This window comes from Heliangelus exortis, chromosome 1 (assembly GCF_036169615.1).
Source record: "Heliangelus exortis chromosome 1, bHelExo1.hap1, whole genome shotgun sequence".
Taxonomy (NCBI): Eukaryota; Metazoa; Chordata; class Aves; order Apodiformes; family Trochilidae; genus Heliangelus; species Heliangelus exortis.
In genome coordinates this window covers 27,708,913-27,721,739 of record NC_092422.1, presented here as the reverse complement: position 1 = coordinate 27,721,739, position 12,827 = coordinate 27,708,913, and the positions used below count along the sequence as shown (strand labels likewise).

Below are 12,827 nucleotides of genomic sequence, written 5' to 3'. Positions count from 1 at the left end.
ATATGCCCCATTTGTCAGGGAGATTTTTGCACTACATGCCCCTTTGCACACCTCTGGCAGAACCTGCCAGAAAGGCCCCTATTTTCTGAGTAGCATGTGGCTTCTTTCAGGGTGCAAGACATTTTAACAGGGGGGAAAAATTTTTCTTTTCAATACCACTTAGAGTTGTAAAGTGTTGATCTGGCTGATCTGTCATCCTGCTTTTTTTTTTTTTTTTTTTTTTTTTTGCTTTAACAGCTTGATACAGGTGATGGCTGCTGTATGCCAACAGTTGCATTATGGCAAGTTCCTCCTTGGTTAGTGTTGGAGGACTGAGTTGGGCATGGAGCAAAGACCAGGCACTGCTGTGCCTTTTCTCTCTCCATTTATGTGGTGTGAGGTCTGTTCACTCAGCAATCGCTGCCAGGGAGCAGTTCACTTGTTAAGCTGTAAAACAAATCCTGGGAGCAATGTAGCATGCAGGCATTGTGAATGGGAGTGGAAACAGGGCCATAGGGAGAAGCTAGGCTGATGCCATAAATATACCTGGTTGTTTATAAGATGTTGCTGTCAGGTTTTTTTAAACAGTATTATTCCTGTTCACATGGAGAAATTATTATTACACTTAAAAAGATCATAGCTCTTTAATTGTCCTGTTTTTTCTTAGGCTCAGGTGTACTCCTTTTCTCAAATTTAAGAGCTTGACTATTGTTAGTTTTGTATCTATCCAAACTTATCTTTCAGGCTGTCATTCCAAACATGTTCATTCTTTTGCTTGTTACTAAGTATTTAATTTTTTTGATGCCTGGTGTCGCACTGTACAGGTTATTGAGGATAATGGTGTTCGAAGAGTTATGGTGGTTCCCCAGGCTCCAGAATTTCATCCTGGTGGTCATGCAGTGATACACAGGCCTCCACATCCCCCACTGCCTGGCTTCCTGCCTCTTCCAGCCATGATACCCCCTCCACCTCGTCATATATACTCTCCTGTGACTGGAGCTGGTGACATGACAACACAGTACATTCCACAGTATCACACCTCACAAGTATACGGGGATCTGGGTAAGTAGCTTATCAAATCTTGCAAGTTGTAGCAAAGGGAATAAAGCTCTACTCACTTCCAGCATCTATGATACTGATGCACAGGCTTTATCAAGCAAGACTTAAAGCTTGGATGGGAGCTATACATAGGTTTTATGAGGATGTTAGTTTTGTTTTTACTGAAGTTTATTGTTCCAGAAGTTCTTTAATTAATATGACTTGTTTAGAGATCCATTAAACATGCATATTATAACTTACGTGTATCAGCTACGGATTTGCCCAGGAAGGCAATGCAGGAAGTGTTTGTAGTGATTCTACTGATGTCTTCCCCTGAGATTCAGCATTTAAATCCACCCCTGAACACTGTTCTGACCTATCATGTCTTGCAAGTATCCTGTTTGAAGCACGAAACAGGAGCTCTTAGTATTGATTATGAAGAAAAGGTTACTATTTTTCATAATACTGTATGCAGTTAGTCTGATATCCTATTGATGCCCAACTTGAATCATAGAATCATAGAATCATAGAATTGGCTGGGTTGGAAGGGACCTCAGAGATCATCAAGTCCAACCCTTGATCCACTCCCGCTGCAGTTCCCAGCCCATGGCACTGAGTGCCACATCCAGTCTCTTTTTAAATATCTCCAGGGATGGAGAGTCCACCACTTCACTGGGCAGCCCAGCCACCTGAATAATCAGGTGCCACCAACCTAAACTTAATACTGTAGTTGAAACTGTCTTCAGTAGTGCTGTTGACATCTGCCTATAATACTGTGGTAAATAGTGGTAAAGCGTCTGTGTGTACTAACTCTGTAAGGAGCTGGAGCTAAATATTTAGATTAATATTTAACTTTCAGGTAGACTTGCCTTTCTTTAGATAAACTTGTGCTGTAAGGCAGGTGCCGACCTTGAAAAACTTTCAGAAAGCAATGCCAGGTTGAGAGAAAGAAGCTATAGAGAGGGAGACTAAATACAACTTTGTCAATGTCACTGTAGATGCACAGATTCTCTCAGCATTCCATGCTACTACTAAAATAATCTTAACATGTCCTCTGTGTAGTCAGGATGCTTAAATGATGTGTGAAGTCTTCAGATAGGAATAGACCATTGTCTTGTTCTTCCTGGAATTCTTGCTGTTTCTGTATTCTTAAGTTGTACTTTATTTCTTCCTTGCACTACTTTGATAACAGTGCATTAGATGCTTTTTTGGTGCTTATTAATAATTTTATTAATTTCTTGGTTTCCTGTAGATGGCAGTTGTTTGCTTTTAGTTTTTTTTAATTAAGACATTTGAGTCTGATAATTAAATGCAGAAAGCATAAAGGATACTTCTTAATGGAGTAATATTTTTCTTGGATTTATGCTGCTAGGTTATACCCCTTTTATCACTGAATTCATAGTTAAACTGCTAATGTAAAAAAAAATTATAAAGTGGGATTCTTTGGGTTTGCTTTGTTTTAAATACATATATGTAAGGTGCCCTAGGAAATTAGAGGACTGGGGATGCTTTAATTTGTTACACATTTGCTACAGATTTAATTTTTAATTCTGGACCACTGGTTTTGGCTGTGGCTTTCAAGAGTCAAACCCAGCAGTTTGGCTTTCATATGAGGAATCTGAATTTAAGGGGCAAAAAACCCCAGAGGCTCTTAGAGCATGGCAGTTCTCTAACAAGAGCATAACATTTCTAAATAGTGACAGCTTCCTTAGTAGTCCTCTGTCGAATTTTCTGGGAATTAAGCTGACCTAAAAAACAGACACTGAAAAGTTCTCTAGTTTTGTGATTTTCATCCCTCTTGCTAGGAAGTTTTTATTTGAACTTGTTTTCTATACTTTCTATTACATGAAGAGTAACAAATAATGAACCTCATTCTTCAGACTGAGTGATCCAACTTACCTGAAAATGAACAAATTCTATGTCAGTTTCGAAGGATGGGTTTTTTTGAGAGCTTTCATCATTAATAATAGTTAGAGGTGCACTCAGGAAGAGAGTTGGTGTTTCTCAGCATAAAGGTGAAATGTATTAAAATACTAGAATTGGACAGAAAAGTTCACCAATTTGTAAAGGTTTTTCTCTTTTATTAATCTGATACTAACATTTTTCCAAAGCCACATTCTGACTTAGAGATGGGACTTTGGTGATACTGCAGCAACGCCTCAGGTTACAGTGTACTTGCAAGACCTATCCATACCATCATCAGTCTTCTAGTGTCTTTCAGTTGCCTAAGCTTTTGTGGGGTTTTACCCTGTTGATTTCTGCTGAAGTACTGTTAAAGTAATAGACCTATTGCTTTCTAAAACTTTTAAAACATCTGAGTTCTTATTTCAGCATTAGAGCAAACCTGCTCTGATGGGAAGTAACACGTTTTTTCTGTGTTGACTTAGTCCTGTACCTTACAGCTCAAGGAAGATTATAGAAACATTTTAAGAATAATTTCTAAGTAGAAAAAAAATGTTTCTCCCCTAATGTCATTAATTTCCATTGTATATTATTTTACCCGCTGAACATTTCAGTTTTCCAATAACAATAGAGAAATAATTTTAAACACAAGACCACACTTAAAGCACACAACATTATTTTTAAATAGATTTTTAGTTACTTTCTGTTCTTAGTGATTATTTTTCATGTTATTCTTTTTTACTTTCACTCAGATACTCTGCCTGCCCATGGAAGGTCCAACTTCAGAGACGAAAGGTCTAGTAAAACATATGAAAGGTTACAAAAAAAATTAAAAGATCGACATGGAACTCAGAAGGATAAATTAAACAGTCCTCCACCATCTCCTCAGAAATGTCCTTCTCCTACAAGTGAACATAATGGACTTACAAAAGGACAGGATTCAGCTGGTATAAGCACAGGTTCCAGCAAAAGCAAGTCTTTGGGTAAAGGAAAAAACAACTCTCAGACAGACACAGAAATAGAAGGTAAGTGTTAAGAAAGAAACAAAATTTATATATTATGAAAGTCCAGTATTGGCTGTGCATAGCACTTTGACAATTTGAAGTTGAGTAGTAGCCCGTAACTGCCCTGACTTATACAGAATGGAGTTAAGGGCAGTTGACCTGCTCCTCACATCAGAACAATGGGCCTAAAAGAACAAAAATACTGACATGAAAGCCTCCATATAGATTTGAGCAAGTGTTATTAGTCATACTTCCTAATACTGTTCCTAGAAAAGTCTGTGCTTTGTCCAGAGTTACTGGTGCTTACATTTTAAGGAACCATTGAATATTTATGGCCTGCTTGATACTGCAGAAAACGTTGAAGGAGCCCTGTGTCTGACACAGGAAGCCTACACTCAGCTTGTTAAAGAGGAATATTTTGTAAAAGAGATACTTTTTTTAATATAAAATTCACGTAATACCTTTCTCTACCAGCTCATTATAGAAAGGTGTTTTTAGAAAAAGACTGCTCCTCACACTAGATGAGTTCATAGGTACTGTGTTTTTTATTAATAGCTTTATTTCACTGAAAATCTTGTAATCTCTAAATTGACTGCTCAGTCTTAGTCACACAGTTGTTGTCAAGTCTTGTGTGTCACCATGCAACTTTCAGGTCGTTGGTATAGCACTTCAGAAAGTGATGTTGAACACTTCTCATCAGCTAAATACAAATTTCTCAGAATAGGGAGTGGTAACTAGTGATGCTGAGGGAAGGAAACCATGATTTTCTCAACTCATTGAAGATTATATGATGATGATGTTGTGCCAGTGTATATATAAATATAAACCAAGAGGAATGCAAAGCAAGTGTGTTTAGCCAAGACCAGGAAATCTCAGCCTGGAAGAGCTGTTAATAAATATTTGTAGATGATACAGTGTGAAAGCTTAGTACCAAAGGACACCTTTGAGATACAACCTCACTTCAGAAGTTGGGAGCTGTTGCTCAGAACTTGAATGAAATCTTGTCACTATAGTTCCAGAGTAGCATTAGTCTTGGCTTCTGTTTAATTTCTGCTAATTGGTATTTCTGTGAGCTTTACCAAGACACAGCTGGTAATACATACTGTTGCTTACATACATTATAAAAATGATGTTAATGGTTCCTTAGAAGTATTTTATATAAGAAATGGAAAAGTCCACTTTTCAAAATTATTTAGTTATCTCAGGAGACACTTTGCAGAATTATATACCTTTAGTGTGAATTAGACCTGTGATAACAGAAATCAGAAATGCATTTAATTAGTCAGAAACTTAGAAATATAAAGTTATAAAAAGATTTGATGTTTTTCTAAAATTTTTCACAGAATTGTAGAATCACAGAATGGGTTGGGTTGGAAGGGACCTTAAAGATCACCTAATTCCAACCCCCCTGCATGGTCAGGAACACCTCCCACCAGACCAGGTTGCTCAAAGCCCCATCCAGTCTGACCCTGAACACTTGCAGGGCTGGGGCATTCACAGATTCTCTGAACAATCTCTTCCAGTGTCTCACCACCTTCACACTAAAGAATTTCTTCCTAATATCTAATCTAAATCTACCCTATTTCAGTTTGAATTGATTCCCCCTTGTCCTGTAACTACACACCCTTGTACAAGGTCCCTCCCCAGCTTTCCTCTAGGCCTCGTCAGGTACTGGAAGGCCGCTCTAAGTTCTCCCCAGAGCCTCCTCTTCTCCAGGCTGAACAACCCCACCTCTCTCAGCCTGTCTTCATAGGAAGTGTGCTCCAGCCCTCTGATCATCTTCATGGCTCTCCTCTGTACTCTCTCCAATAGCTCCATGTCCTTCCTGTGTCAGGTGCTCCAGAACTGGACACAGTACTCCAGGTGGGGTCTCACAAGAGCAGAGCAGAGGGTGAGAATCACCTCCCTCACACTGCTGACCACACATCTTTTGATGCAGCCCAGGACATGGTTGGTTTCTGGGCTCCAAGCACACATTGCTGGCTCATATTGAGCTTCTCATCAACCAACACCTTCAAGTCCTTTTCCTTGGGGCTATTTTCAGTCTACTCTCCACCCAACCTGTAATTGCTCTTGGAATTGCCCTGACTCAGCTGCAGGACCTTGCACTTGGCCTTATGGAACTTGATGAAATTCATGGGCCCACCACTCAAGTCTGTCAGGCTCCCTGTGGATGGCCTCCCTTACCACCCGTGTGTCAACCATACCATGTAGCTTGATGTTGTGAGCAAACTTGCTTAGGATGCACTCAATTCCACTGTCCATGTCTCCCAAGAAAGATGTTAAACAGCACCAGTACTTACTCTTGTTATTGGTCTCTGTTTGGACATCAAGCTGTTGACCACTACTCTTTGAGTGTGATGGTCCAGCCACTCCTTATACACCAGGTGCTCCATCCATTCAATCTATATCTTTCCATTTTAATAAACTTTGTTTTTCTTTTGTTTAGTGTAAGGCAGGTTAAGTGAGTTAAAAATACCTGGCCACACCTTCAAAACGGGGTAGCCTGTTCAGTTACACTATTGAGATTGTAAAATTTAATTACCATATGAGAGAAAGCACATAAACCACTTTCTGTAAACTTACTGAGCCCTCTATAAAGCTCAGCTATACTTTCAGCTGAAACAAAACAACTTAAATTCTTTCCTGAAGATGTAACTGAAGGTTAAGCTAAAGCTTGCCCTCACAATTGAGGGAGGCCAATAATGTTACCAGTAGTCTGCCACATGATGGGCAATAACTTACTTAAAGTGCTCTTACATTTGCTGTGTCTAAATCCAAAGAGAAATCTGTAGGAGGTATCTCAGCCAAGAGCTTAAGTTCTCCAGAACACTAGTTTGTTTAAAGTTACACATTTATAAAAGATAACCAGGCTTTATGTATTCTATTAAATAACAAATTTAGAAGTATGTGTATATGAGAAAAATTATTTAAAAACTTTCTTGTTTGCTTTGTTTTGTTTTGTTTTTTCTTTTGCTCTAGATGAATGAATTTTTAGCATGGTGTTATTTTTTATGAATACTTTCCACAGTTATTGATTATTGATAATTGATTGTTCAAATTACTGAATTTGAAGTGAATATTTCACTGTAAGGTCACTGAACAATATTCACGGATACTTTTTATTTGCTTTGATTTTATTTTTCAAGAAAAGGATGAAGAAACAAAAGCACTTGAAGCACTTCTTTCTAATGTAGCCAAGCCAGCGGTAAGTAAAATAAAGCTTTCCATAAAATCAAAATGTATCTTAGTTTATGCAGCTACACCTCCATTTTTGTCTCCAAGTTTAAAGGATCTTTAACTTCCCACTCTGAAAAATAATTGCTTAACTTCAGTGACTGAAATGTACGTGACAAATTTTTTCATTGTGTTAACATTTAGGAAGCTAAAATTCTATTGTCACTTGTTATGGAGAGTTTTTCGTGGCCACTGTGAAATCTTAATATTCACAGAATTATAAAAAATACATATAGAAAGAGCCTGTAATGTTGCCAGTAACATAATGGTGATGCTTAACAAAAGATGGTGATCATCTCTTGCTGTAAAATCTGGTCTCAATTTCCTGTAACACTGCTTATTTCTAACTGTTCAGGAAACAATTTTACACAGCAGGTATCCTCTAGGCATGAGAGATACTTCATGAGATTTCAGAAACTTCACATAAAATTATTTTTTGGAACATCTTGTTTGAAAAGTAAAGAAAAGGTATTGTAGATTTTTCTTTAAGAATCTCTGACATCTCCAGGGAGGAGAGACATAAAATCCACTGGGGAGGGTGATAGTCAGCAGTGGACTTCTGACTTAACTGCCTGAAGTTCCTTTTCATTTTGTAGAACTGTAATTCAAATCCTTTGTGTAGAGACTCTTTACAACACTGTTGCCAAATTAAGCAGTGTCTTGCATTTTTAAACAGGCTTGTATTGTTTATTTTTGTCATCTGGACCTTCCCTGAACCTAACCATTCTGTGAAGATTTTCCAAAAATCTCCACCACAACCCTCAGTCTACCAGCTTGCTAGAATAAAAATAGTGTATGTTGCCTATTGTAAACTACAAAAGTGTGTGCAACTGATACTCCAGGAGCTTGCCATGGGTTTGTCCAGTCAGCTACTTCCTCCATAATCAGGAATCCTGCTTTCCATTGAATCACAGAATCATAGAATGAGTGGGGTTGGAAGGGATCTTAAAGATCATCTAGTTCAAACCCCCAGCATGGTCAGAGACACCTCCCACCAGACCAGGTTGCTCAAAGCCCCATCCAACCTGGTCTTGGACACTGCCAGGGAGGGGGCAGCCATAACTTCCTTGGGACAACCTATGCCAGTGTCTCACCACCCTCAAACTAAAGAATGTCCTCCTAAGGTCTAACCAAAATCTCCCCTCTTCAAGTTTGAAACCAGTGCCCCTCGTCCTGTCACTACACACCTGTGTAAAAACCCCTACCCCATGTTTCTTGTAGGTCCCCTTCAGATATTGGAAGGTTGCTATAAGGTCACCTCAGAGCGTTCTCTTCTCCAGGCTGAACAACCCAAACTTCTTTAGCCTGTCTTCACAGGGGAGGTGCTCCAGCCCTCTGATCATTTCAGTAGTTGTCCTCTGGACATGTTCCAGGAGCTCCATGTCCTTCTTATGCGGAGGACTCCAGAACTGGACACAGTACTCCAGGTGGGGTCTCACAAGAGCAGAAAAGAGGGGGAGAATCACCTCCCTTGACTGTCTGTCTGTGCTTCTTTTGATTTAGCCCAGGACACAGTTGGCTTTTTGGGCTGCATTGGTTCATGTTAAGCTTCTGGTCCACTCTCAAGTCCTTCTCCTCAGGGCTGTCCAAAATCCTTTCTCCTCCCAACCTGTATGGAATTGCCTCAACCCAGGTGCAGAACCTGACACTTAGCTTTGTTGAACTTCATGCAGTTTGCACGAGCCCACTTCTCAAGCCTGTCAAGGTCCCTCTCGATGGCATCCCTTCCCTCTACAATGTTGACTTCACCACACAGTTTGGTGTTGTCAGCAAACTTGCTGAGGGTGCATTCAATTCCACTGTCCATGTCTCCGACAAAGATGTTAAACAGCACTGGTCTGAGTACTGACCCTTGGGGAACACCACTCATACATCTCCATTTAGAAAAGGAGCCATTGATCACAACTCTTTGGGTGTGACTGTCCAGCCAGTTCCTTGTCCAGCAAATGGTCCATCCATCAAATCCATATCGTTCCAGTTTAGAGAGTAGAATGTCACATGGGACAGTGTTGAATGCTTTGCACAGGTCCAGGTAGATGCCATCTGTTGTTCTGATGTCATTTCATCCTTGTCAGTCCTCAGATTACCACACCACACATATGCAAACACTCTTACATACAGACTTCACATAACTAATAAAGGAGAGAAAACTTTTATGGAACGAAGGACATATGGAGAAAAGATGAAGAAGAAAAAAAGGGTCAGATGGAATCATCATCAGACTTCCAACACTACATACCTTCTGTCCTTCACCCACCAGACATCAGACAGTTTGGCCCCAATTTTAGGGCCCCAGTCTTGGTTCTTCTTTCATATCTTGCTTTACAGCCTGGCGAGGAGAGTCTGAGAGAGCTGGGACTACTTAGCCTGGTGAAGAGAAGACTCGGGGGATCTTATCCATGTGTGTAGATACCAAGACTGTGAGTAAGAGGATGGAGCCAGGCTCTTTTCATTGTGCCCAGAGGAAGTGGCTACAAGCTGAAATGGAGGAGGTTCCCTTTGAACATCCAGAAATGGTTTTTAACTGTGAGGATTATTGAGCAGTGGCACAGGTTGCCCAGAGATTTTGTAGAGACTCGTTCTTTGGAGATACTGAAAAGCTGTCAAGGTATTATTCTGGGCAGCTGGCTTTAGGTGACTCTACTTGAGCGAGGGGGTTGGACCAGATGACCTCCAGTGGTCCCTTCCAACTGCAGCTGCTTTGTGTTTCTGTGGTGCTCCAAGAACTGAGCAGGGATTGTAATTACAAGTGCTTGGTGTCCTGCTGTGTCCAAGCATCAGAATGAGTTAATTGTCTTCAGTGCCCCTCTGTGTTTTGGGTCACTAAGCAGCATGGAGATGGAAGCTGAGTTAAATCCTATAAGAAGGGGTTGAGAGAGCTAAGATGAAGAACTGGAGAGGAGTTCACTGATCCTGTTACAGTGGTGTAGATAACAGCAGAGATAGTCAAGTTCAGTAGCATTTAACAGGATAACCTTGGTGACTGGAGCCAGTGGAGGAGCAATACAAATTTGGAGAAGAAACTGGAACTGAAAGAGCACTGAAGGAGATGAGGTTGTTAGGGATAAAGGAAGTGAGAGAAGATGAAACAGGTCTGACAAGGAGAACAGGTCTAGATGACAACTGAGACTTGAGGGATCCTAAAACAGATAGGCAGTCTAAATTGAGAAAGAGACCAGGAACAAAGAGAATAGTAGGTGTGAACTGCTGGAAGAACAAGATGAAGAGCAAGTAGCTTTTCTGTATGTTATTTTTACAAGCAGTGTTATAATGAAAGGGTGATGGGAATCTGCATGTCTTGTTACTAAGACTGAGAGTGGTGGGGATATCAGGCAGATACTCAGGCAGTATTCAAGGGACTGAAACTGCCTGAGAAAGATGAAGATTGGTGAGACAAGGGTACTGGAACATTACTGAGAGAATAAAGGGATGAAGTCTAGGGTGGAGTAAACCAGGTGTACAGACTGGAATGAAGAACTGTTGATTAGGACTATACTTTAGGTGAGAAGCTGACGAAAAGTGTCAGAAGCTGTGAGAAATTGATATAAGTCTACATCTGATAACACTGATTATTATCAAGGACCTGGAAGACAATCCAGCATTTCCACATCTCATTTTTCTTCTAACAGGAAGTACCTGCAGAGTCTTACCAGCAATGGTTTTGTTTTGCTGCCTGTTGTTTCAGTGCCCAACTATGCATCTCTTCTTCACAGGTTGTTGCAAACATCTGTTGCTATCACTGTGTTGATCAAGCAGTAGAGACTTGTGTAGTGAATCTTAAGGATTCAGGCTTGCTGTAGGATGATAACCAGAAAGACTTGAAGGGAGTAATTTGCTATTTTAAAAAAATAATTGAAAATATATATTAGAAATAATACCTGTATGCATGCATATGTTCTAAGAAAATATGCATCAAAATACTCTTAGAGTAATTCTGTTCCTTTCTCAAAGTGAGAAAGATTTCATACTAATGGTAGTCCATTGTGCTAACATTACAGTTGCTTTTTGGGTTTTTTTTTTTTAGCAGAGCAGCATACTGCTCTTTCTGTATGGTCCCTGCTAGTCACTGTACAAAACATACCTACTCTGGGAACAGATCAGGGCTGTGTAGCAAAGCTACTGGTGGTTTTGACCACTTTTATATCCATCCCAACAAGGGAGTGTGTGCCCAGTTTAGCCACACGCTGCATAAGAATGGACACAGAAATAAATTTTGCTGTAAGGTTAGCTTACTGCAGGATTGTGCCCAGCTGTCACTGCTGGGCAGCAGTGTTCTCAGCAGCCCTCAAATCATGTGTGGCTGCTACACCCTTCTTAACTTCATAATAATGTGGATGATCCCTTCTACACACACTAGAAGTACAGGGACCAGTTCTCTAGAAGATTTGTGCAGAGTCCTCTGCCAATGGTCAGGGCATACAGGACTGCATCTGAGTCTGTCAGGGGTGTCATCAGGGGCTATAGAGCTGAGGGGAATGACAACTCTGAGATTCCTGGGGTGGTTAGAGTAAGACTGTTCAGAAGTAGGGTCAACTGGTCTTCTTCTGTGTTGCTAATAACATATGAAAAAGTGGTGGAGTGAGAGAACTCTCTTGTTTTCTTAACATTTTCTTTCACCCTCAACACTCAACTCTCCATGCCTTTTAGGCAAACACACCACTTCCCCTCCCCACCATGTCCTCACTTGAACATCATTGCATGTAGCTGTCTATGAATAAATCTCTTTGCAGACCTCAGAAACATCACAGGCAAAGGCAGTAAGTAGTCTGCTACAGACTAGACAGTGTACATGTGACAAAAAGCCAGATTTCCAGCACTCGAGGTGCAAATGCTTTGCAAAGGGAATGGGACTGTCAGGGCTGTGGGTGGATAGAAGTCTAGCTTGTAGGCATCTTGGGAAAGTGTGACATGGTAGGAGAGAGGGAGGCTGTTTTGCTTATTTAGACCCTGCAGGATCAGAAGCAAGCCTCACACAGCTTCTCCAAGAAAATATTTTTCTCACCGTGCCACAAGTGAGTGAAGAGATTGTGTTTTTCACACCTTCTCCCTGTAGTTCTCATCAGAAATACTCTTGCAGGTTTTTGATTGTTTTGCTCACTGTGACAGTTGTGCCCTGGTGCTTTTCCTAATGAGTTCTCCCTGGTTGAACTTCAGTGCTGGCACAAGCAATACTAGATACTTGATGTGGTGGTGCTCATATGATTGGATGATCCTGGGCTGGATCAGTGGATCCAGTACAGGTACTGGACTGGATCCAGTACAGTGCCCATCACACCACATTCTGCTCCAGAAAGCCCAGAGTAGTGCCTAAGGCTGTCACCTTTCCTGGGCTCTCCCATGTCTTCAGGTCCAGGTCCAGGGCATACACAACTTAATCAGCTGATGGGCTCCTCAGTGTCCTTTCATTCACACATGGCAGTGTCAGTCAAGTCGGCAGGGTGGTGCTGTGACCAAACCTGCAGCTTCCTATACCCAAGTGTGAGTTGGAATGTTTCTGCAGGCTGACCCATGCTGAGTCCTCAGTATCTGAGCATAATCCACAGTAAGTATTGTATCCATTAGCCAAGTAGGACCTGAAAAGGGAAACACAAAATGAAGAGTGGAGCCCTAGACTGAGTATTTAATAAAAAAGGGCAGTAGGTACTCAGAATGTGAGGATTGGTTATA

At 40.7% G+C, this 12,827-nt stretch overlaps 1 protein-coding gene across 11 annotated transcripts in view; it reads left to right on the top strand.

The window, feature by feature from the left end:
- FNDC3A (fibronectin type III domain containing 3A) overlaps positions 1-12,827 on the top strand; it is a 124,105-nt gene that overhangs the window by 75,560 nt on the left and 35,718 nt on the right. For all 11 annotated transcript variants that reach the window (XM_071739103.1, XM_071739120.1, XM_071739112.1 and 8 more), the window contains 3 exons: positions 804-1,041; positions 3,672-3,944; positions 7,073-7,131. In XM_071739103.1, the coding sequence (XP_071595204.1) occupies positions 804-1,041; positions 3,672-3,944; positions 7,073-7,131 (570 nt within the window). The remainder of the gene's footprint in view (positions 1-803; positions 1,042-3,671; positions 3,945-7,072; positions 7,132-12,827) is intronic.